The 26,459-nt window shown below is 35.9% G+C and overlaps 2 protein-coding genes and 1 long non-coding RNA gene across 3 annotated transcripts; 2 read left to right on the top strand and 1 right to left on the bottom strand.

Annotated features, from left to right (window-relative positions):
- The first annotated feature begins 2,779 nt into the window (after window positions 1-2,779).
- Window positions 2,780-6,001, top strand: FABP9 (fatty acid binding protein 9). Its single transcript, XM_063816120.1, has 4 exons — window positions 2,780-2,927; window positions 5,041-5,213; window positions 5,681-5,782; window positions 5,951-6,001. Exons 1-4 carry the CDS (start codon window positions 2,852-2,854, stop codon window positions 5,999-6,001), a joined length of 402 nt encoding a protein of 133 aa, XP_063672190.1. The 5' UTR covers window positions 2,780-2,851.
- A 369-nt stretch (window positions 6,002-6,370) lies between these two features.
- LOC134810884 (uncharacterized) lies at window positions 6,371-25,067 on the bottom strand. Its single transcript, XR_010159621.1, has 3 exons — window positions 24,747-25,067; window positions 24,284-24,386; window positions 6,371-7,403 (listed from the first exon to the last, which is right to left on the bottom strand). It is a non-coding gene; the product is annotated as an uncharacterized LOC134810884 (long non-coding RNA).
- Window positions 13,473-24,043, top strand: PMP2 (peripheral myelin protein 2). Its single transcript, XM_001168277.6, has 4 exons — window positions 13,473-17,043; window positions 19,378-19,550; window positions 19,766-19,867; window positions 20,919-24,043. The coding sequence occupies exons 1-4, from the start codon at window positions 16,971-16,973 to the stop codon at window positions 20,967-20,969; spliced, it is 399 nt and encodes a 132-aa protein (XP_001168277.1). The 5' UTR covers window positions 13,473-16,970; the 3' UTR covers window positions 20,970-24,043.
- Window positions 25,068-26,459: the final 1,392 nt, after the last annotated feature.

Below are 26,459 nucleotides of genomic sequence, written 5' to 3'. Positions count from 1 at the left end.
TCACTTTTTTTATGTAATCAAACCAAAGTGCCAAAGGCTAGCGGTGGTAGCAACAGAAATAGCAGAGAACTTTCTTAGTTGAGAAGGGAGACTTGTGCTATATAACTGAGAAAGATGAAGAGAGTCTGAGCATCCCTCCACCACCTGATAATGACCAGAATAAAAGGCCTGTCATAGGACCAGGTCAGGAGAAGATAATGTACTAAAACTCTGTCTTTAGTCACTGTTAGAGGGATAAAGAACACTAATGAGAATTACCAGTTAAAAAAAATACTATTTATTTCTTTGGTCACTCATCCATAAAACATTTATTGAACACTTCTGATATGCCAGATACTGTCTTAAGGATACAGAAGTGAGTGGAAAATATTTTCTTTTTTTGATATACTCATAGAATAGCTCAGGAGACAGCTGGGAAATAGCTATTTGCAGTACTATGAAATAAGCTAATATACTTCTCTTAAACATTTATTTCTATCTTCACACCATGGGGATTATCTAGCTCTGAACCAGTGTCACAGAGAAAGAGATATTTGAGTTGGTTCAGGAAGATGGGTCTATGCTGTCATGAGGCCAGCTCTAGGTGATTCATGCAACTGGTTGTTGTGAAGGTCCAAATTCACCATTTGGTGAAGCTATTTACAAAGGCATAGTAATTATGAAGACTTCTTCTGCAAGTAACAAAAGCTCAGAGACAAAACTGTTTAAATAAGAATGGAATTTATTAACTAACATAATATAAATTTTTGAAATAAAGTGGCCTTCAGTTCCTTCCACGTTTCTGCTCTGCTATCCTCAGTTCTGGCCCCATCTTTGAGGAGGTAACACAATGGATGCAGCACTTGTAAATATCACGTGAGATAGAAAAATGTGTAGAGGCAAAAGAGAGACGGTCTCTCCCTTTGGTTCTCTCCTAGGGGTGGGGAATTTTACAGAAGCCAGAATTTTTATTTTATTTTATTTTAAGTTCTGGGATACATGTGCAGAACGTACAGGTTTGTTATATAAGCAAATGTGTGCCATGGTGGTTTGCTGCACCTATCAACCCATCACGTAGGTATTAAGCCCCACATGCATTAGCTATTTATCCTGATGCTCTCCCTCCCCCCATAGCCCTGGCCCCAACAGGCTCCAGTGTGCATTGTTCTCCTCCTTGTGTCCATGTGTTCTTACTGTTCAGCTCCCACTTATAAGTGAGAACATGAGGTGTTTTTCTCTTCCTGTGTTAGTTTGCTGAGGATAATTGAAACCAGAAATCTGATGTTAGCTTTTGTCTCATGGGCCAACTGAGTTCTAAACGGATCACAGGAATATCATTCTATGACAGGAGAATCAAAACAACAAGGAAGATTATGCTGATGGGAGACCTTTGCTACACTACCCAGCTGGCCAACAGGCATAGCAATGTATGCTTGCTTTCTTTAAAGCGGAGAGTGCATACACATCTCGAACCAGTTAAGCAAACGTTTAACAACTTGCTCTATATTTGAACATCACCTCTGAATGCACTTTCAACTGCTAAGGCACTTATTTTGAGCTTGGGTCTTAGTTTCCTGAAATTAACTCCAGGATTTTCACCTACCCTGTTTTGCACTGCAGATAATTTAATAATTGTCCCACCCATAAAGATATCACATTATATGTTTCTTCTTTATATGTTTTCATCAAAAGCAATCCTTTATTCCACTTAAGTTATTGTTTTACAGTACCAAAATATCAACCTCCTGTTTATTTTGTTCACAAACAATATTTTCTGAATTAAATAAATACTTCATACAAAGCAGGTAAAAATATAAATACATACAAAGCAGGTAAAAATATAAATATTCTTCTTCTGGTCCCTGACACTAACTTTCCAACATCTTCTAAAGTTAACTGGAGTTCAAAACCGTAATGTAAATCAACAGCTACTGAATCTACTCCTTCTTACTAAACTCAGTACCTGCAAAGTCCACTTTCATTATTGGGGTTGCAGAAGATGGTTTCAGAAGTAATGGCACAGAGATTGAAACTATTTGCTGCCTTTGTCTTTCTTTTAGAATGCAGATTCCAAACATCTTTTTCTATATGAAACTTGCCAAAATTTTTCTTATAATTTAAAATATCTTTTAATGTAGAGTTTACTTTGTAAGCCTGAAAGACGAATTTTGTAGGCATTAGCTCTGCTTCCTTTTCAGAGCTTAAATCATATACTATTATTCAATGATAATTGTCACCTTTCTTTCCTGTCCTCAATTACCTTCGATTAACAACAATGATAATATATTAATAATACCCTCCACTTCCCTCCAAGCAATTATAGGCATTTTAGTTACATTAACTAATATCAACCCATCAACCCTGTAAGGAAGGGAAGGGAAGATATTATTTTAATGAAGAGGATGTTTGAGCACTGTGACTTACCCAAACAAAAAACAGCTGAGTTGGACCAAGCAAGGATTTCTTGTCTTAGGTAGGAAAACATCTCAGCCAGGTGTTTATCAATTTGTCAGGATATTCCTTCAGGGTTGACTCAGTATTCATTGTTCAAAAAGCTGATGTCTATTGAAGATTGTCTCCGTTCCACAAGTAATATTTGTCAGGTGACTTGGGTGTAAATCTTTTTGCTAGAAGCTAAAATCATTGACCAGAATTTAATTTTACATGCTAATTTTCTGTCTCTTAATTTGGAGGTAAATAAAATGAGTCAAATGCTGGTGCCTAGAATCTTTAGTCTTGCTGCTGTTGCCCATTGGCCATTTCAGAAGAGTCACGTGATGAAGACGCTCTTTAAATTAAACTACTGGCAGCACCGTAATGCCTATATTTCTTTGGTTTTCAATTACGAGTGGCTCTTCTCAGCAAGTGTTCCATGATGGTTGAGCCCTTCTTGGGAACCTGGAAGCTGGTCTCCAGTGAAAACTTTGAGGATTACATGAAAGAACTGGGTGAGAAATACCATTACTAATTTGGAAATTGGCAAAGCATTTTGTGATGTGATTGGGTTTGTACTTTACCATGAATTTTCCTACAATTATCTTCCTTTTGTGATCCTAGGGTATATAGACTAACATAATGTATGCTTCTACTTTTGCTTTTTTAAATTACTAGTAATAATTGTCTCTTTTTGGAAGACTAGGCCCACAGACACCTCTGTCCAGTCATGATCCACATATTTAAGCCCGTTTATCCTTTTTGAAAATACTTCACCTAACTTCTAGATAGAATTTCATTTTATCTTGGTCATTTCATTTAATAACATTTTTCCCAGCTTCAAATTTATAGACAGTAATCACTACCTACAATTAAATTGATCAATTAAATTTGTTTCAAGGTTTGCTTTAAGTTATAGCTTTAAAACAGCAGTATCAACTAACAAAATTTCTAGTTGGTTAATTTTTAGAGTTCTCATACATGTGAGAGATATTTTATAAACATGATTTTGAAGAATTACAAATCCGAAGAAACAGAACATTTTTACTCATTGAATGTCTCACCACTGGATATTCCTCAGAATTATAAATCCTACCAATCCTTTAATCTCTAACTCAAGTCATTTAGTTACACATTAATTATAATGACTTGGGTGTATAATAGCTAAACTGTTCTTTACTAATGAGAACAGCAATTATTTCATATTTTTCATATTTAATTAAGAGAAACCTCCCTTGTAGTAAACTGTATACAAAGCCAAGGACTTTCTTATCTTTACTTTTTTTTTAACTTACATAACATGCTTAATGGATGCTTACAATTATTAATTATGTTTACTCATTCTAGACAATGAAATAACAATGCCTTATCCCCATAATAAGTCAATGTGCTTATAAATGTAATATTTGTTCCTCTGATGTAGTCAATATTCACTTTCTCAGAGGGTCATAAGAAACAAGTTTTTCTGTCTCTTCATAGATTTATAGACTCACTTGTTTTGAATAAAAATTGGGGGGTTATATAAAAAACTTGGGCCTTATGGCCAGAATAGCACTTGTGTTGACTGGGAGCTGGGTTTAGGCATAATACAAGCAAGAATAACAGCTGAGCAGTTTCTATGTGCCAGTACCATGCTAACCCCTTTCATTTAACCTTTTAAAACATCCGCTGGCTGGGTACAGTGGCTCAGGCCTGCAATCCCAGCACTTTGGGAGGCCAAGGCAGGTGGATCACCTGAGGTCAGGAGTCCGAGATCAGCCTGGCCAACATGGTGAAACCCCATCTCTACTAAAAATACAAAAATTAGCTGGGCATGGTGGCATGTGCCTGTAATCCCAGCTACTTGGGGGGCTGAGGCAGGAGAATCGCTTGAACTTGGGAGGCAGAGGTTGCAGTGAGCTGAGATTGTGCCACTGCACTCCAGCCTGGGCAACATAGCGAGACTCTGTCTCAAAACAAAAAACAAACAAACAAACAAACAAAAAACTTGCGAGGTTAAGTATACAGTTATCCACACTTTACTATTGAGAAAACTGAAGGTTAGGAGAGGTAAACAATATGCCCAAGCTAGCAAGTGGCCAAGTTAGAGCCTGGGTTTTAACCATCTCACTCTTCTTTGTGATGCAAATGTCTAACACTGCTTCTCTACAGTAAGATGTGTCATATCAGTTCCACAATCTAAATGTGAAATGGAGTTTGATATCAGGACAGAGAAGGAGTCAGCTCTTCTGCCCACCAACTGCAGGAGTCAAGTTTGACAATGGGAAATTCCCAACCAAACCACAGGGCCAGGCTCTAAGTCAAACTCCTTCCGCACCCACAAGGTTGTCATAACACTCCACAAGGTGAAGTGTAAGCATTTGATCTCTTGAAAGGCACCATACAAATTTACATTTTAGAGGAAGTGTAATAGTCTCAGAGAGTGAATTTAGCTTTTCAAAATGTCACATATATACCTTATGACTGGGAGGATCTAGCTCAGCCCTGATATCACAGAAAACATAAAATAAGTTACTATACATTATCCAAAATTTCAAAATAGGTAAAGTAAGCATTCTTTGAAAATTGACTTCCAGAGTGATTGTTAACAATGTCTTAATAAGGTCCAAGGCTATCTCTGTCTTATAGGAGTGAATTTCGCAGCCCGGAACATGGCAGGGTTAGTGAAACCGACAGTAACTATTAGTGTTGATGGGAAAATGATGACCATAAGAACAGAAAGTTCTTTCCAGGACACTAAGATCTCCTTCAAGCTGGGGGAAGAATTTGATGAAACCACAGCAGACAACCGGAAAGTAAAGGTCAGAACTAATTCTTCCTGGTGTTCAACAATCAGGAAAAAGTTAGAAGGTGGTTAGGCATGGTTTACTGTAATTTGATTTATCACCCAGTCTGTCTGGGCTTGTTCTGTTAATAGTCGCACATCTCTAAAGTTAATCCTTTTGCTAATTATTTTGATGGTTAACAATAGGGCTAAAAGATTCAAATTGTTTTCATTTCATTTTTTCTTATCTCTTTGTCATTATATGAAAGAGCACATAGAAAGAAACAACTAAACACAAATAGCTTATGCATTGTTTGCCTAGGAAAGAGCACTAATTGAATAATCTCTTGAGACTTCTTCTAGTTTGATAGTACTACATCATGACAACAGAAGTGAGGATTTTAAGAAAAGAATTTCAAAATAGAAATTAAAAAGTAGATATGTGGTCTCATGTAGGTTAGAAGGTAGTGAGTTGCTACTTCTGATTTCTTTATGCATTTATAGAGCACCATAATATTAGAGAATGGCTCAATGATTCACGTCCAAAAATGGCTTGGCAAAGAGACAACAATCAAAAGAAAAATTGTGGATGAAAAAATGGTAGTGGTAAGTTTTCTTTAAATTGAAGTCTTTATATGTTCCTATTTGATACATGCCTTTCAAGTTACTCAATTGTTTTTGCATCCTGAATTAAGGGTTTGGTCTGAGGAGAAAGGGGCAGGGCAAGTTTAGCCTGCTATCTACCAACTCTAATAGATTCCTCTTTGCTTTTAGGAATGTAAAATGAATAATATTGTCAGCACCAGAATCTACGAAAAGGTGTGAAGAAAGGTCCACAGCAATGAAAACTTGTTCACTGACAAAGAACTGGTACCTGAAGAAGATATGCCTCAGGGCTAGTGATTTTTAAAAAATGTCTCAATATAAATTTGCTTAATAAAAGCATCAAATTAAGTGCAGTTTTGAAGCTATTTAATAATGAGGATTAGGAACAAACCAATGAATTGATGAGGCAAGAAGCTACTTGCCTGTGGTGTGATTGTAACAGCACCAAACTCCCCTCTGTCCTCTGCCCACCTGACTTCCACTGTCCTTGAGCTCTCACTGAAGGACCCATTCCATTTAGGTTAAGGCATTCTATCAAAGCCTTGTGGAAATTCAGGTGATCTCCTAGGCAGCGCAGATTCTAAAAACCAACATTGCTGATTTTTTTATTTTTTCAGAAGTGTGGCCCACTTAAAGCAGATACATAGATTAAATGATGATGATACAGACAGATAGATAGCACTAAATAGAGACTGGATGTCATACACTGTGGATAAGTTGCTATAAAAGAGCATTTAAAAGAGTCATCTCATTTCTCCATAAATCCATTTAAAATAATCAGGCTGGTGCATCTGTCACAACTGTTTACAACTTAGCCTTTGCTGTATGACATTTTATTAAATGCCAGTCCTGAATTTCTAAATGTCTAGTTAAGAATGTAATTGTTAGAGCTACACACAGTCCGTTAATAGTTTCACCAAAGGCTGTTGGTAGAAATTGATGTTCTCAGGGCTTAGGGTAAAACAGCCTAATGGAGGTAAAATTAAAGGACAAAGCCTAAAATGCTGTGGGTACCTATAGCAGTGGGAAAAGGAGAAAGAAAGAGGGGGAATTTTGTAAATAATCATTTTGTGCCTTAAACTGAAACATAGATCGTATTTGGTCAAATGTAAGTCCTTAGAGTCATGTCTATTCACTAGAGCAGAATGTCCATGTAATTTGTCATCCAAACTGGACGAGAAATTAAAATTGAAAAGGGGCACTATTAACAATTACATCTGGAGAGTAGGCATAACCTGGGACTGCTCGAGGCAAACTGGGGGTTACTGGCACCTTAGTAAGGGTGAAATTGAAGGGTAATGAACAAAAGGACTACAACATGGGGTTGAGACATGAACTGAATCCCTGGCCAAGGAAAGAAACTAGGGTTGTCACATTAAACCCTGAAGACATCTGAGGTTTCAGCTGTGGCCAGAAGTAATGGGCTTGGTGCTGGCTACGCAGCTGCTGGATGTGGGCAATGATGGTCATCCCAGCATGCCATGTCCTCCACCTTCCTAAAGGACTTGAGTGTGTACAAAATGTAACCATGTGTGTGTTCCAGAAGTCAAGATGGTGTTCAGCCCCAGAAGTGGTGTCTTGCACAAAGGGGAACATGCACCAATGCCTCCTCAATCAGCCTCTGCAAGGGAGATGGAAATGACAGCTGCTTTAGTGACGTCTCAGAGCAGGGTCAGAGAGTTTTCCACAACTGTTAGGAAGAAGAAATTATGCTAAAAAGCACTAAGCACTTACTCACTTAAATCTTTGACTTTACACAGGCACGATTAAGAAAAGAATAATGCTGTTCCTAATTTTCAAGGTATTTCTCTTTTCATATATGTCAAAGCTCAAACTACAATGAGCCTGAATAAGAAACAAACCCCTATGTTGAGTATTTTAGTAGGTGGAGCCAAAGATACTACTCCTGAGGAAATCATTCATTCACTCATCCACAAGTTCTTCTCGGTGATCACTGTGCATCTGATGCTGTCTTAGGGACTAGAAAACATCAGAGTTAGGTAGGGTGTTCACAACTTCCCTTTTATATTTGATGTAGCAGAGTCATCTTGAAACATGAATCCTTTTAATTTCAGTCAAATCATGTGAAAATTTTCTTTTAAAAATACATTAAACGGTATACTTAGAATCATTGTCTTTATTAAGAACTTTCATATAATCAATCTCTTGGTACATCTGACTTGCCTTCACAAATTATCATCTATCTCTAAGTAAATGATAACATGATATTTGTTATGTTGTATTAGATTTATTATAGAAGAAAGATAATGAAAGAGGGACTTTTCATTATAGTGAGTTAATGTAAAGCCATTATTTGTTTACTTTCTAAGCAGGTTTAAAATAAAATAAGTGAGAGAAGTTTCTATTCTCTCATGTATAAATATAAATAAAATATAAATATTAAATAATCAGAATATAAATATTCAGAATATAATATTTATATTCAGAAACTAGGGTTGTCACATGAAACCCTGAAGACCTGTGAGATTTCAGCTGTGGCCAGAAGTGATGGGCTTGGTGCTGGCTACGCAGCTGCTGGATGTGGGCAATGACGGTCATCCCAGCATGCCATGTCCTCCTCCTTCCTAAAGGACTTCAGTGTGTGCAAAATAATATAATTCAGAATATGATATTCAGAATATTTATACATATTTTTATAATATATAATTTATAAATATATTTTATTCTGAATATTTATATTATTGTATGTCAAATCCACACTGAAGTTTGTAGGAAAGTATTAATGATTTAAAGATCAATCATACTAATGCCATTATTAATATATGAGTCAAGAATCATTCACCAGATTTTCCTTGCTATTTAACACTATTAATAAATTACTGAATAATATTATTAAAATTAATTAATTAAAGAAATTAATTTAATTAAGTAAAAATTAAATGATTACACTAATATATAATATAGAGACAATTATACATTATATTTTATTATATGTTAATATAATAAACATTTATATTGTTAATTATATATTATATTATGTTACATAGTATTAATATAATAAAATAAGTCATTAATATAATTTATTATTAAAATTAAAATTAATTTGTTTTAAACATTTTTAGTAGTATTTAATTTTTATACTTTTTGCACAAAAATCCAATAAACATAATGGACATGCTTTTCTTCACTGGCTATAAAAAGAGAATGGACTATCCCAAAGATAGTAACCAAAAGTAGATGAAACATTAGGATGAAGTATCAGGACATAGTCTAGTCCCAAAACATACACTCTTATGATTTCTATCCTGAACATTTAGTCCAAAAATATAGTCTATTCATTTTGGAGTTTGGTATCCAGGCCCTTGTGTCCCTTTTTCCAGGAAGGTGGGGATTGACCATCTAACTACCAGCCCTGCTCATAGAATGGAACTCACCTGTTGACCCAGAGATGCATGCCGTGAATGGAATGGGGTTGGAGGACCAGTCAGACCTGGACTGGAATACTGCTTCTGCCATTGGCAGCTACACGAGCAAGCATGAGCTGCTTAATCACTTAAGTTTTCTCCTTTGCAAAATGGAGACTTATCTACTTCTCAGGGTTGTGAGAGTAAATGAAGCCTTATCAAAAGGACTGACACAGAAAATCCCTCAGGTCTTCTCATTTTTTCCAGATCCCCTTCTGAGGTTATAAGGAAATTAGAATGCAAAGAGTAGGAACAATGTAATTGTTGAGCATGTGCACTGAAACAGTGAGCAGACAAAGAGATCAAGAGGGTCTCAGCAGAGGTAAGCTTAGAGCAACTAATTGAGAAAAATGAGCAGGGAATATGGATTCTAGTTTACTTTGTAAAACAGAGTTTGAATATGAGTAGATGCTTATTAAAAATAATATCTTTCAAGACAGAAATTACAAAACAATTTCCCAAAAGTTATCTTTCTTGATCCTCAAAATAATCAATATTTTACAGATAATAAAACTTCAGCCCATATGAAATCCATTTATTATAGTAAGTGACAAAGCTAAATGAGAACTTACTCCAAATTCACTATCACATTCTGTCTTCCTAAATTAAGAAATAATGTCAGAACACGATGTACCACAATTTGAAAGCCACTGTGACAGAGATGGTTAATTACCCAGTAGAAATCTGGGGTTACGCTTCCATATTATAGCATTGTTGCTAGAAAGAGTCTGTCAGCCAGGCACTGCATTGCCCAGTCCCTCCCCTGTCTCCCTGGGGCCTTATGACAATTTTGCATTAGAAAATGAGTAGAAGTGATATGTGCCACTTCTGGGTCAAGGAAATCTGTGCCTGCCTGCTTGGAGGAGAGGACTCTGAAACCTGAGGTCATGGTGGAGGCACAGGATAAATGGATCCAAGGCCTCTGAGTCGCCTCATGGAGAAAAGCTACCCATAGGCCAGGAGCACTTATACTGGACTGGACATCAAGCAAAAAATAAACTTCCAGGATAAGCCACTGAAATCCTGGAGTGTATTACAGCAGCTAATATTTCTCCGAATAAGTGTGAAATTTAAGAGATGTCATTCTTACAGTTTATCTCCAGTCATGAACATGTTATAAGCTGGAATTTAACTGAAAAAAAAAAAACTAGTTTTCAGTTATTTGAGGAAATAAGGAATGGATTGGCATGAATTTAAAAAAAAACACCACTGTTTAAACATGAATTTAATTGATTCTCTGATCTAACTTTACTTAGTCTGAAATATATATATAGATGTAAAAAGTTCGTATGTGAATTATACTTTCAAGCCATCATACCATCTTAATTGTTCAAAAAAAATTGTAAGACACAATCAAAGAAATAAAGTAGAACACAAAGTAGGCTACCTGGATACCACATGATTAGAAAATCACCTGAATTTTTGAGTTTGTGTTTTCTCCTGATGAAATCAAGCTAAGCACATACACACACATTTTTCACTATGTTTTGCAAGTGAATTATTTTTAAGGGATTCCTTTTTTTTATAGCAATATGGAGCAAATGGCTAAATCCTGAAAAGTGTCTCCCACAGCTCTTTGTGCTAATACCTGAAGTACAATCTACTTGGATGTCCTGTATCTGGAAAGTGTTAATATCACCTTTTCTCTAAGACAAAATGCAAATGAGTAGGAAAATGGGGAAAACTCAGTTTATGTTATGATGACCAGAGAAAGAAACTCAGATGCAGAAATCTTGTCTTCTATTTACTCCCCAGTGAGTGAGTAACCCCAATTCTCAGGTGTTCTATTAGCAATAATGATGTGAAATCTTAGATTAGCCTTTGGAAAAGAGGCCTCGGTGTGTTAGATTCTAGCAAAAAACAAACAAACAAACAAAAACCGCTAATTGAATTGTTTAGAGAAATCACACACTACTTCTTTCCTCTCTTTGTTGCCATTCAACAGTAAAGAAAAACTATTAACTACCTTTGGGGCTGCATAAATGCAATTGTCACCATAGTAACCAAAAGACCAAATACCCACTGGTAGCTGAGGAAGTTGCATGAAATGGTTTGCATTAAGAAAGTAATTTTAATTTGACATTGTTAAACTTAGAGCAAAACACTTATTTGAAACATGGAAGAGGAGGTTATCCGTCCTGAAGTGCCATTGTCACCTGCTAAATAGCTGTCTGGGGAAGGTACTGGCTGCTCTAGTAGCTGACTCCTAAAGATAAATCAGATCATTAGTCTCATGATGGTGTCTAAGAAATTTCATAAGGTATCTGCCTAGATAGTAATGGTCAGCGGGCTCTTAATGGCATTTTCACAGTATCCATCTGCAAATGACAAAAAGAAATAATTGGATATCATGTGTCTTGATTGTTTACTTAATGTCTGTCTTCCTAACTAGAGTATAAGGCTCATAAGGGAAGGAGCTGTTGCTATTTCACTCATCATATTATCTCTAGTACTATCATAGTTCAACAAATATATGTTGAATAATTGTCTGCATTTATGCTTGTGAGATACTGTACAATGAATCTTAGAATCATCTTACATGCACTTTCCTAGTATCATAATAAGATTATGTCATACTGAACATGGAAACAATTGCCTGCTTTTACTGCTGACTAAAGGAAAGACCAAATGAAGGAATGAGTGTCACTTAGTTATATCCCAAGTCTTGCTCTTTCTGTGTCTCCAGAAAAAGAAAAGAAAGAGAAGGCAGGGGAGGGAGAGGGGAGAAAGAAGTTTAGAAGAATACTACTACTGATCATAAGCACTAGTTTTTGATGCTTTCATAACATTTATTATCTGATTCGATGCAAACAAAAACCCTTGTAAGTAGAAAATTTTCTATTTCCTTCATTCAGTCAGTCAACAAATGGTTATTCATTACCTACTGTAGGCATGCATGGTATTTTGCACTTGGGATACTACATGAGCAAAATCACGCATTGTCCCTGATCGCATGGAATCAAGACGTCAGTTAAGCTATTTATCAAGTTATATTCAAAATTTATAAACATTGCCATTGCAGTAACTGTTAAATGATGATATGCATGGTAAAGAAAATTTTAGGAAAGATGGGTGAGTTAATATCAAGAGAATGTCGCTCTAAAGGTCCGAAAGGATGATTGAGCTGAGAATTAAGGATTAAACATGTGGGAGTGATTACATATTACAGGGAAAGAGACGAAGGGAGGTATTGCCGGAAAGGAGAATGACATGTGCAGAGATCTTGGTGGAGGCAACCTAGAAACTAGGACCTTTTTTATTCTCTAGAAGAGTTTGTGTAACATTGGTATTATTTTTTCCTCAAATATTTGTAAAAATTCATTGGTGAAGCCTATGGGCATAGGGTATCTTTGTGAGATAGATTTTAAATATGGATTTAATGCTAATAGATTTGGGAGTATTCAGGATTTTTACTTTTTCTTGCATCATTTTTGATAAACTGTGTTTTCTAAGAAACCTGTAAGTCTCTTTTAAATTTTTTTATTTAAAAAATTTTAATTTATTGACATGAAGTAGTTTATAATATTGTTATGATCTTTTTCATATCTGTAGGATATATTAATCTGCTTTTTTCCATTTCTGTGTTCAATAATTTTGTCTTCTCTATTTTTAATCCATCTTCCTAAAAGTTTATCGATCTTACTAGTCATTAAAATGCTTTTGGGTTTGTTGATATTTTCTATCATGTTTGTTTTTATTATCTGCTCTATGAATTATCTACTTCTATTGTCCATTGTTTCTTTTAGCTTTTAAGTATATTTTCTCTTTTTGTTCTATTTATTTTTGATTAGCAATGTATATAAAAATTATATAAATAAATTTAGACCTCGGGTGACATTATCTTCTTTCTCTGAAGAGGGTTTATGTTCATTTCTGACTAGTAGCTCGGTTCACTAGCTATCCCAGATCACATTAATTTAATTTTAAGAATTGACTTTATATTAGCACAGGTATATTTGGAGCTTATCCTTAATCCTATGTTGCAAAGGAGTCCCAAGACAAAATGTAATGATTAACCAGGATTCTTCTTCACTTTTCCCCTAACCCTGTAGCATTGTCATAAATGTTCCTTGGATTTTTCACCTCTAACCTGCCTCTTGCGGAATTCATAGATCCCTAGAGGAGCAGAAGCTCCAAATATGAGATTTGTCTCTCTGGACTTGCCTCTCTTTCCCAAGTCCTAAGCCCTTAGCTTTTCTCTGCCTTTTTATCTCTCTGATGCCTTGAAGATTTTTTTTTCTAATTTTGTTCATCTTTTTACAGTTGAGGAAGTGAGTTTAATTTCCTCATCTATCATGGCTAGAAGTGAAAGTTCTAAGTTCTATTTTTATTTTCTTCCCAACTATTTATTTAAAAATGACACTTTTTAGAATGAGATTCAGTCATTTGCAACAATATGGATGGAACTGGAGCACATGTTAAGTGAAATAAGCCAGACACAGAGAGAGAAATATCACATGTTCTCACTTATTTACAAGATCTAAAAATCAAAACATTTGAACCCATGGAGACAGAGAGTAGAAGGATGATTATCAGAGGCTGGGAAGGGTAGTGCAGGAATTGTGGGGGAGTAGGAGGGAGGTGGGGATGGTTAATGGTTACAAAAAAAATAGAATAAATAAGACCTAGTATTTGATAGCAGAACAGGGTGACTATAGTCGATAATAATTAAATTGTACATTTAGAAATAAGCAAGAGTAAAACTGGATTGTTTGTAACATAAAGGATAAATGTGTGAGGGGGTGGATACCCCATCTTCCATGATGTGGTTATTATGCTTTGCATGCCTGTACCAAAACATCTCATGTACCCCATAAATACATACACCTACTATGAACCCACAATTTTTTAAGTGACCCTTTTAAGTTGATTATTTATCTTGGTATTCTATGGTATGCTTCTCGTCATCAATTATTATCACAATATCAATTATTATTACAAATAATTTCAAATTCATTACAATTAATACTTCTTGCTTCAAGCCTTTATCAGATCATGAATAGAATGTAAGTTCCATGAGGGCAAGGAATTTGATTCAATAATGTTTAACCAGCACTTTCAACAGTGCTTGGCACTTAAAAGCTCTCAATTTTTGCAATTGAATAAACAGCAAAAGTTGAGTTGGATCTTTGGCATCCAAGTGGAGGGTCAGGAATTCTTTGTTCATTTGCTATGTAATGATTGATTATCTTATTTCTTTTTCAAATATATAATTGGATTTAGCTTGAAGACAATCTATAAGGAACACTTACATGGTTTGTTATATAGAGTAAGCTTTCCTTATTTATTTTGTTTGGACCTTTGGATCTTCCTTTCAGTGTATGAGTCAAATAACTTGCTGTATCTTGAGAATTTACATGGACAATAAATTGTTGAAGAGAGAAGAACTGAATACACATCATAGAGAGACTATATGTATTTTACAAACATGCAGTTCAGTCTAAATATATACATCTAGTTATAATGTGGTTCTATGCATTCTTTCTTGTTAGGACATTGATGACTTTCTTAGCTAGGAGTGATGTAATGTTTCAGGCCTAGTTCAGTCTGGGTCTTCCCTCATTGCTTTGATCTGTGCCTTTGGCCCATATATTGGCCTCAGAATCCCATCATGGTCCAAACTCGTCTGGTCAGTTCTATTAATAGCAGTCAGGTACAATTGCTGATAAGCCTTAAGTAGAAAATTTTTCTCTTGGTCTAATATTGCTTCAAAGTTATAAGTTTTCTCTCTTGGAAATATGTGGCTCAATGTTTATGTTTTAAACTCCACTGCTGTTCCTATGTGCAATACAGAGTCAGCTTAAAATTCACACAGCTTTCTTGTAGCAGTCCCACTGAATACAAGGTCTCAGCTCTAGTATGAGGGTTTGAGAGTCCTTCATTTATTTAGGCAGAAAACCTAAATGTTGAATGCTGTACTCCTTGTGTACAGCTAACAACAACAACAAAAAAAACGTTTTGAAGGTACAAGTGATATCATCATTTTTGTAAAGTGTTTTGGAAAATAAAATAACATATCCACTAATCAAAAGCTTTTTCTTTCACAGTTGTTTTTTCTATCCCAGTACTCCCTCCAGTTACATTCTCTTGGGTTTAGGATTGGGTTAGTTGGTTAGCTGAGGAATTTTCCTATTCACTATTTCTTTCCCACCTTGAGCTATTCAGGCACTGGGATTGTAAATGAAACTTCAGCCCACTGTATATGATTTCACATGTTTTACTCAGCTTGAACTCTAACTACATAACTGCAATAGTTATGTCACAGCTATGCGACTGGGTTTCTTGAGCCCTTGTTGCCAATAATTCTACCTGTTATGAGCAAATTCATCATATTTTTGTTGTTGTAAACAGTGCCAACCTGTTTACTAAATGTATAGAACTTGGTAATATCAGTTGTCTCCAGCCAGAATTAATGCTAAGGTAAAAACAAACAAACAAACAACAACAAAAACAAACAAACAAAAAAACCTGCTAGGAAAGATATAGCAGTAATCAGAGATTCTCAAGAGCAACACTTATGTTCTAAGTGGATTTACATTTGTTCCCCTTGGCCAAAGACTGGGGCTTTGATGTAATATAGTAGGCTGGATCTTTTGATTTTTTACCTCTCTTGATTTTTGAGAAGAGCGAGAGTGTTTCTAGCTAATCGTGGTGCTATCAGCATCAGGTGATCTCTGGCCAGGGCCTCTGTGCATGTAGCATGTATGGTATAGTATAATAGAAGCAGGGTAAGATCATGGTTCAGAACCCGGGCACTGGCAGCAATGCTGGGTTCAAACCTGTCCTCTCCTTATTCAACTTTTGGGAGCAATTTACCTAATGTCCCCAAGCTCACTTTTATCATTGGTAAAATGGATATAATAATAGTTCCTAACTCTTGGAATTAGTGATATAATTAAATGAGATCACCCGTATTAAGCATTTAGCACAGTGTCTGGCCCATAGTGAGTTGTCAATATAAATTAGTACTCTTTCTATAGAAAATCCTCTTTATAAAATTGTAGATTCATTTTAAATGACTTAAACACAAATAGTTATAGTATCCAGGAACCTGCTTAGTTCAGATTTTAAGTATTTTTAGCTGAAAATCTTTGTTGTGCTCAAAGAACATGTTATAGTGCTACTTCTTGTTTCAACACATGAATACAATTTCTGTGCTCTGCTGCAATAGACTGACTTCTTTGTCTGCCTACTCTGCCTGCCTGGGATATGCGAACTATGCCAAGCCTTCTTACCTATGAATACTTCCTCACACTGCTCCCCTACATTTCTCTCCCACAACATATTTGAGACTGTTATCATAATACTTACAGACATTTTCCTCTTTTTCTTCCCTTTCAATAAGAATTCTTAATTGTGCAGACTCAGGATTGAGAGTGACCGACATGCCTAAACACACACACATTCATTCATGATCACAGAATTCATGCAGTCTTTTCCAAAGCATGAAGGGCCTAAGCCTTCTTATAAATGTAAGATTGATCAAAAAATTTTTGAAGACTCAAATAGTAATCTCATTCATTTTATAAATTTTTTTGGAGACAAAGGGAAGTATTATGTGGGGTTTTCTTTTATCCTATTGGGCGGGCAGCTGGCCATTGAAGAGCCATTCATTGCTTAGTCCCGACACTGCCTTTCCCCATTGGGTCTCTGTAAGAGTCACACGCTTTGGGCATCCTTGAAAAGAATCTTCTGAGGCCTCAGCATTTTATCTGAGTCTTCTGAATCCCACTTAGAACTGTGTTGAGCTCTCACCTATCACGATGAGCAACAAATTCCTGGGCACCTGGAAACTTGTCTCTAGTGAGAACTTTGACGATTACATGAAAGCTCTGGGTAAGAAATGCTTTCTGTTGTTCTGCTGAAAAGCTCCTTTTTAAGAAAGCTACATGACATTTTCATCTACTACTTTTAACAGGAGACTGGGGAGGTTTGCAAGGCTGCAGTACAATCCTCTTTTAGGATTAATCTTTTGTTGTGTCATTCAGACAATTTATTTGAATTTTATTTGTGGTAATTTTTAATAGAATTAACTTAAATGAGAGAGCTGCTTAAATGCATGGAACGCCCACTGATTTCAAGGGCAATTTCATACCAAGAGAATTTTGGTTGCAGGTCCAGAGGAGAGAAAGCTTAAAAGCATGGTCAACCCATTTTCTGGCTTTTCTGAGAGCTACGTTCATAGCAACTAAAGTGTTCATAAAATAAGGAATTGAATATATTGCAAATCCTAGAAAATCTCAATTTAAAAATTTAAGTTTTAGCTAAACTAACTTTTTTTCTCTCTACCTCTAGGTTGTCCTTTATTACACAATCATGTAGATACAGAGAGTTTGAAAAACAAAAATACTTCCTAAAATACCGTGTTCATAGTCTAGGGAAGTTACTGAGAGAAAAAGAACTGGAGTTATGGCAGTGAATTCAAACTCAATTTCGCTAACATCAGACGTTTCTGGAGTTGGAGCAGTGAGTGAAGATGGAAAACCGAGTCATTAGTTACAACAACTTTATTTTATACTATTTCTAGAGTATGTCTCATCGATATAAACACAATAGATATGAAGAGTCTTTGGGAATTTTCAGAACTATATAAATACAACAAAGAGTGATGCCAGTGACCCGAGTTTGCTGTGCTTGTCAAAGTGCCTACAGCTTTACTTAACTGTTCAGAAAGCTTGTATAAAATGTTCTATTTTAGATAAAATGAGCAAAGTCATGTCATTGTTGCCTGGAACAGTAAGAGAACTTATGGGGATCAATTCATACTGTGAGATCGGTTAGATTTAAAGACTTCACTTTACAGCTGAGGAAGAAGCCAAATAAAAGAAAGTCTCAGTGAAGGATTTTCTAATTCCACTGTTTTCCAGTTTAGCATGCAAAATAACACCTTGGGATTTGGTAAATATAAATTCTCAGGCTCTGCCCCAGAGATTATGATTTAACTTGAAAAACATTGTCCTAAACTGTATAAAATAACAAAAGATTAATCAGAATTTGAAGAAAGAATATAGTTTATAGTTTATTGGCTGTAACACTTAACTTCTTATTCAGTATATAAATGTTTGAGATCTTTTTAACTGGAAAAAGTTATTCAACCATTGAGACTTCCTGGAAAACTAGTTTTTCTTTCATATATTTTTTATTTTACATTTTCCCTTTTCCACATATTTTATAGTCTTGGTAATAATGGTAATAAACTTAAGAGTCTAATTTTGTTTCATTTTTGAAATGTAGAAGAGTTTTTTAAAAAATATTTTATTTCTCTATGATCATTTATAATAGTATAGATCTCAAAGTTAGATGGATAGTTTTTTTCCTACCAGCTAGATATAGAAGCCACAAAATTTCAGAAGTGAAATTCTATCAAAAATATGAGGGGAATACTTCTCCATATCCATAATGTGGTATTGAGGGAAAATATCATAGAACAATACATATATGCTATAGTCTCATTTTAAAAATATATCTATAGTATTTGTACATACAAACTAAAATCCCTAGAATGATTTATGCAAATCTATAATTAGTAATTTTCAATGGGGAATAGGATTGGATGTGATAAAAATGGATGACTTGCAGTAGCTATTTCAGCTGGAAACTTTTACTCTTGAAAATCTGCAGACATTGGCCGGGCGCGGTGGCTCACGCCTGTAATCCCAGCACTTTGGGAGGCCAAGGAGGGCAGATCACGAGGTCAGGAGATCAAGACCATCCTGGCTAACACGGTGAAACCCCGTCTCTACTAAAAATACAAAAAATTAGCCAGGCGTGGTGGCGGCGCCTGTAGTCCCAGCTACTCGGGAGGCTGAGGCAGGAGAATGGAGTGAACCCAGGAGGCAGAGCTTGCAGTGAGCCGAGATTGCTCCATTGCACTCCAACCTGGACGACAGAGCGAGACTCCGTCTCAAAAAGAAAAAAAAAAAAAAAAGAAAAAGAAAAAAAAAAAGAAAATCTGCAGACTTTACTTTTGGAACAACAAAACCTAAAATGTTTGAGTCCTGGGCATGTATTTCCATTAGGAGTGAAACATGGGAGGAGATGCTTAGTAGTAAGTGATATTACCTGCCATTAACTCACCTGGGGCACCACTGAGCCTAGGATGTGGCCACCACAGTCTCTTTGGCTATGCTCTCTTGGTCAACATAATTCTAACACTATCTTAATTTTCAGGTGTGGGGTTAGCCACCAGAAAACTGGGAAATTTGGCCAAACCCACTGTGATCATCAGCAAGAAAGGAGACATTATAACTATACGAACTGAAAGTACCTTTAAAAATACAGAGATCTCCTTCAAGCTAGGCCAGGAATTTGAAGAAACCACAGCTGACAATAGAAAGACCAAGGTAATCTTTAAGGTTTCTCTTCAAAGTTGGCCCAGTGGGCTGCTTGAGAGAGAGGAATATTCCTGCTAGTGTAAAAGGGTAGACTCAATTCTGTTGAAAAGGAGTGTACCTCCTGAGACATCTGTATCTATTATGAAAATGGTTCCATACTGAAAGAACTGCTTCTTTGATCAACAAATTTCAGGCAAGTCAATTGCATGACCTTGTCTTTGCAGAGCATCGTAACCCTGCAGAGAGGATCACTGAATCAAGTGCAGAGATGGGATGGCAAAGAGACAACCATAAAGAGAAAGCTAGTGAATGGGAAAATGGTAGCGGTAAGAGTATTTTTACTTCTAAATAGAGAAATAATGCTATATAAATAATTTGATTATATTGTTTTCAAAATATTCTTTGTTCTTTGGAATATAAATGGATAAAAATGACTAAGAATAAAGTAAGAATTAATGCTTCAGTGATATTTAAACTATTACAGACTCATCTTCAAGTACTGACCCAAGATTTTAGAAATAAAAAAAGCCATTTGTTATTTTACAAATAAAAATACCTAAAAATGGTAGTAAGGTTAAAGAAAGTATAGGTAAATCTTACTAGTTTGGGCTCACAAAGAAGAAAGCAAGTCTAAATTTTAAAAGCAAAACACTCTCTGCAAGGTGTATTTTGTAGACTATTTGCAAAGTCATTTGTAGACTATTTGCAGATATCCCACAATTTTGCATTCAAGAGCCCATAGTAACTTAGAATCAATCATGTCAATAAAGCAAGCTGAGCTCATTGGAGACTTCTAGTTGGCAGATGAAAATAATGACAAAGGTTGTATGTGATGACCTTTGATGATTTTTTTTTTTTAGGGTTAAGGCTTTATGTTCACTAATTAACACATACATTGAATGTAAATAGATTCATGTACTCTTCCGAATGTTTCTTTCTTTAGTACAGTGGTTCTTAGCCCTTGCTGCACAACAGATTTACTTGGGGAGTAAATACCAATATGGAGGCCTCCAAACAGATAATTCAGTGTAAATCTCTTGGGGGAGGAGGAACCATCACTATACTTAAATATTCCCCAGGTAATGCAAATATGTAGACATTTTTGAAAACCACTGTCTTATTAGATTTAAATGCAAATGAATTATACATAAAAACTTGCCACTTAAAAAAATTCCTTTACAGTAACGTAGATCAACTTTTAAATTGTTTCTTCTATTTCAATGGTCATAATTCTGAATTACTGGAGACTGACATACTGATATTTTATTCCTTTCTAAATTAATCTTATGAGTTTATTTTGAATTTCTATTTTTATTACAAATTTTCTGTTCTCTGGTTTGAACTTGAGATACTCAATTAACCTCTCTCTTTTTTAAGGAATGTAAAATGAAGGGCGTGGTGTGCACCAGAATCTATGAGAAGGTCTGAAAAATCATTTCCTCATTGAAGTGGCTTTTGATCATTTAATGATGGAAATCAATTGCTTCCATTGACAAAACTGAATACACTGCAAATATTTGTTTTTGCTTTTGTCTTAATATATCAGATATGCAAAGGCCTAAACTGAGAATTAATCTAAAAGTCAGTGTTATTTAAACATTTTCAATGTGCATGCATGTCATTATTACATCAAAGCATATATATTGGCCAGACACGAACAGTTGATGATGTCATTCAATTAACTACAAAATTCTAATCTATGTTGAACTTTGTATATTTGAAATGATAATAAAAAGGATATAATTTCTTAGTAAAATGAAATCAAAGTATTGATCAGGGTAGCAAACTCAAATGCTGACAGGGGCCAGAGGAGTTATGGGGAAGGAGCATCAGAAATGAGGCAAGCTAGGAGAATGGGCTATTATAATGTAAAGAATTGTAGTCTCAGTTAAAAGAGGTAGCCTCTACTCCAGCCAACATTTTAAAATTAATGGATAATTTATAGACAGTTAAATTTATAGACAGTTAAGTAAAAATGGATAATTTATAGACAGATAATTTATAGACAGGTAAATGTGAGTTAAACATAACTCACATCCCACTCAAGACACAAAACATTTTCTTAATCCTAGTACATTTTTTTTCTGTCCCTTCCCAATCAGTGTCCTTTTCTGTTCCACCTCTACCAAAAGCAAGTAGTGGTTTGGTTTCTATCACATAGATTAATTTTACCTGCTCTTATGAAGGGAATTATACATCATGCATTCTTTTCTGTTTGCCTTTTTTAAATTCAGCATCATGTTTTTGTGATACATCCACATTGTTGCATGCAGCTGTAGTTTGTTTCTTTTTATTACCAAGTACTATTTCATTGTATGAATATATCACAGTTTATCCATTCTACTATTAAGACAATTGGGCTATTTCTAATTTTCGGCTGCTATGAATAAAGCTGCTACAAATATTTTTGTACAAGACTTTTTGTAAACATAGGAGTTCCTTTATTTTAAATACATAACTAGTCATATCATTAGGTCCAGTAATTGTTGACAGGCAGGAACGGGGGACCATTGCATTGTGCCCAAGTAATAATAAAACTATTTCAGATGTATTATATGATTGAGCAAATGAGAAAACATGTTGATGTTGATGGGAGTCAGGATGTTCACTATGGAAAAACAAATATACAAATATGAAATGAGGGAAGGGAAGAAAGAACCATGTGGAATTGGAATAGAATTGATATAAATTCATAATTTCTAAACCATGTATATGTACGTTTATATGTATTATAATTGCATACACATGCCTGCATGCATATATGTGTGTGATAATACACATGTATTTATGTGCGTGTGTGTATACACATGCATATATTTACTAATCCTATCTGCCAAAATAGCTTAGACACAAAAACACCTCAGCAGAAATGAATATACCTAGCACTCAGATCTTCGTGTCTAATATAGTTTGCCACTAAAAGGAACCAAGGCTACTTGGAAAAATGGATGATTCCAAAGCAAGGGCAAGGTAGGAACAAGATGAGCTTGAAATATCTTGTTATGCCAGAAAGTAATGTTAAAAAAAAAATAGAGGTATATTGCCAAAACATAGAGCCAGCTTGAAGGGGCTCCCACTGGCCAAACTTGAGCCAATTTGAGAGCAAAATAATTGAGAAAAATAAATAACAAGATAATTGAGAAAAAAATTAAATAAATTCCCAATTCCATTGGGAAAAAATAGAAATCCATGAATCCATACTGATATAATGATAGATAATCGATAGATAGGTAGATGACTGACAGATGATAGATAGATAGACAGATAGATAGATAGATAGATAGATAGATAGATAGATAGATAGACAGACACACAAATGAGAGGGTTTCTCTTTTGCAATAGAACGTCATGGACCAGTGTTAAATGTGAGTGGAAGGAGTTCTGGAATTGGAAAACCATCATTTTTCAATCATCACAGTAAATATGGCTCAGGCAAGAATTATCAACCAATGCTAAAGCTAGGGGGAAATTTCGATTAGGAGCAGGATATTAGGATATTAGTCTGGGCTTAAAGTATCTCCTCACAGATTGTTGTTAGTTTCTGGGGAAAGAATAGTAACCATGCGATGGAAAAAAATGGACAACCTCTTGACTAGGTTATCAAAATTAACCTCACCAATAAAGGATGGATGTTCAACATGTGCCTTCAAATGTGACCCACTGAGAAGGAAACAACATCACTGTAACAACAACAACCAGAAACAACAGGGGGTTTTGACTGAATTCTTCAAAAATGTCAATGTCATAGAAGACAAAGAAAGGTTGTGGAAATGTTTCAGATTAAATGATAGTAAAAACACCTGACAACTAAACATAGTAAGTAATACTAGACTGGATTCTGTACCAGAGGTAACATAAGTGCTCCAAAGGACAATGTTAGGTCAACTGGCAAATTGGAATATAGACAGTCAATCAGATAAGAAGTATACTTTGATTAAGTAAAAGAATATCCCTATTCTTGGAAAATACACAATAAAGTATTTTGAGGTAACGGGCCATAACGTATGCAATCTACTCTCAAAAAATTCAGAAACATATATTTGTGTGCATTTGCATGTGCAACAGTACACACAAACATACATAAAGAGAGCAACTGATAAAGCAAATAAGGTAACATTTAACAATAATCTGATACACACAAATAGAGAAAGAGCAATTGATAAAGTAAATGAGGTAAAATTTAACAATAATCTGAGTAAAAGGTATATGTGTTTTCTTTGAGACATTCTGATTCTTGCAACTTTTTCTGTAAGTTGGAATTTATTTCCAAACATGATTGAAAAAAAAACCCTGCACTTGGCAACTTCTTCTCTTTTTCAGCCTAGAAATGTTTGTGTTAAGTGGTTTTTTGTTTATTGTTGTTGTTTGTTGTTATTGTTGTTTTGTTGCCAGGCTCCAACTCACAAAATACGAGTTTAAAAACTGCGTTGTTATTTTTAGAGATTTGTGATAATACAACTTGTTATAAAATTTATTCCTCAATAAATATAATTTCTCTACTATGCAAAAATTATGAGTGCTTTTTATTTTCATAACAGAAAATGTTGAACTACACTGATAAGAAGGAAGGCAAAATAATCATTTCAGCAAACAGTATACTTGTTAGATTTGAAAACGATTTTAAAACAACCATAAGAGAGGGAAAAATAAAACAAAATGATATTTTAGTAAATTTGGGCTGCTGTTACAGCAAAACAAAAATAAACTGAATAGCTAATAAACAACAGAAATTTGTTTCTCACAGTTCTGGAGGCTGGGAAGTCCAAGATCAAGGTGTGGCAGATTCAATTTCTAGTGACGGCTGGTTTCCTGGTCCATAGATGGCATGTTCTGGCTGCATCCTCACTTGGTAGAAGGGGAAAATGAGATTTCTTTGGCTTCTTTTATAAGGACCCTAGTCCCATTCATGAGGGCTCTACTCTCATTACCTAATCACCTCCCTAAAGGTCCCACCTCCTAATACCATCAACTTGGGATTTAGGATTTCAGCGTATAAATTTAGGGGTACACAAACATTCAGACCATAGCACTTGAGTTCTGTAATATTCAAAAATAGATCAGAATATAATTTTCCTTCTCTAATTCTTTTTTAATATAACACAGTGGTTAAGAACACAGCTAGAGGCAGGACTAGCTTGCAGCTCCTGCTCCAATGGACAGAGCAGTGTACAGACTTTTGCTTCAAGAACTACCACAGGGACATACCAGGAAAGCTGAGAGAATCCACAGACCCTTTGAAGGAACTGGATCACCACTGCAGGCTCCCTGAGGTGCCAAAAAACTGTGAGTCTGCTTGCTTTCTCAATGGGGCGGCTCGTGGTCTGGGGCAACTTCTCAGCCCTGGTCACAGGCTTCCTGGAAATACACTCGGTGCTGTTGGAGGGCTCTGGTGAGAGTGAGGTTGGCCTTTGGGACTGTGGGCTGCATGTGAACAGGGTGAGGCCTGTGACTGACAACTTTCCCCCACTTCCCTGGTGACCTGTATGACTCAACAGAGGCAGCCATAATCTCCCTGGAAATATAACTTCATTGGCCTGGGAACCACACCCCCATCCCCCACAGCAGCCACAGCAAGCCCCACCCAAGAAGAGTCTGAGCTCAGACACGCCTATCGCTACCTACCTGGTGGTCTTTCTCTACCTACCCTGGTAGCCCAAAACAAAGGTCATAATCTTTGAAGAGCTCTATGTCCCTGCCCACCACCTGGGAAACCTGAACACTTAACCAGGGGTTCCTAGGGCAAGTATGCATCCTCCCTATAGGACTGCAGCTAATGTGCTCTTGAAAGCACCACCTCCTGGCTGGAAGCCAACCAACACAAAACCAGCGCAATAAACAAAAACAAAACCACAGAGTCCACTTTACTTCCTTGCTACCTTCCCCCAGAACAGGTGCTGGTATTCACAGCTGCAAGACCTGAAGATAGATCACATCACAGGACTCTTTGCAGACACTCCCTAGTACCAGCCCAGAACCCAGTAGCTCCACTGGGTGGCTAGACCCAGAAGAGCAAAAACAATTACTACAGTTTGCCTCTCAGGAAGCTCCATTTCTAGGGGAAGAGGGGGAACATCACATCAAGGGAGCATCCCCTGGGACAAAAGAATATGATCAGTCCTTCAATCCTAGATCTTCCCTCTGACATAGTCCACCCAAATGAGAGGGAGCCAGAAAAACAATTCTAGTAACATGACAAAACTTGTTTCTTTAACACTCCCAAAAGATCATACCAGCTCACCAGCAATGGATTCAAGCCAAGATGAAATCTCTGAATTGCCAGAAAAAGAATTCAGAACGTTGATTCTTAAGCTAATCAGGGAGGCACCAGAGAAAGGTGAACTCCAACTTAAAGAAATCAAAAACGTGATACAAGATATGAAAGGAAAATTCTTCTGTGAAATAGGTAGCATAAACAAAAAACAATCACATCTTCTGGAAATAAAGGACACACTTAGAGAAATGCAAAATGCACTGGAAACTCTCAGCAGTAGAATCAAACAAGCAGAAGAAAGAAGTTCAGAGCTTGAAGACAAGGCTTTTGAATTAATCTAATCCATCAAAGACAAAGAAAAAAGAATTAAAAAAAAATGAACAAAGCCTCCAAGAAGTTTGGGACTAAACCTAAGAATAATTGGTGTTCCCAAGGAAGAAGAGAAAGTTTGGAAAATATATTTTGGGAAATAATCGAGGAAAACTTCCCTGGCCTTGCTAGAGATCTGGATATCCACATGCAAGAAGCTCTAAGAACATCTGGGAAATTCATCACAAAAAGATCATTGCCTAGGCACATAGTCACCAGGTTATCTAAAGCCAAGGCAAAATGAATCTTAAGAACTGTGATGCAAAAGCATCAGGTAACCTGTAAAGGAAAACCTATCAGATTAACAGCAGATTTCTCAGCAGAAACCCTATAAGCTA

The sequence above is a fragment of the Pan troglodytes genome, chromosome 7 (genome assembly GCF_028858775.2).
Source record: "Pan troglodytes isolate AG18354 chromosome 7, NHGRI_mPanTro3-v2.0_pri, whole genome shotgun sequence".
Lineage (NCBI taxonomy): Eukaryota > Metazoa > Chordata > Mammalia > Primates > Hominidae > Pan > Pan troglodytes.
This window is presented reverse-complemented; position numbering and strand designations above follow the sequence as displayed.

Bases quoted from the DNA above. Each gene is read 5' to 3' on its own strand.
- PMP2 (XM_001168277.6), top strand. From the start codon at position 16,971: ATGAGCAACAAATTCCTGGGCACCTGGAAACTTGTCTCTAGTGAGAAC. The intron at 17,044-19,377 runs GTAAGAAATGCT...CTTAATTTTCAG, and splicing joins CGATTACATGAAAGCTCTGG to GTGTGGGGTTAGCCACCAGA. The intron at 19,868-20,918 runs GTAAGAGTATTT...CTCTTTTTTAAG, and splicing joins TGAATGGGAAAATGGTAGCG to GAATGTAAAATGAAGGGCGT.
- FABP9 (XM_063816120.1), top strand. From the start codon at position 2,852: ATGATGGTTGAGCCCTTCTTGGGAACCTGGAAGCTGGTCTCCAGTGAA. The intron at 5,214-5,680 runs GTCAGAACTAAT...ATGCATTTATAG, and splicing joins CAGACAACCGGAAAGTAAAG to AGCACCATAATATTAGAGAA. The intron at 5,783-5,950 runs GTAAGTTTTCTT...CTTTGCTTTTAG, and splicing joins TGGATGAAAAAATGGTAGTG to GAATGTAAAATGAATAATAT.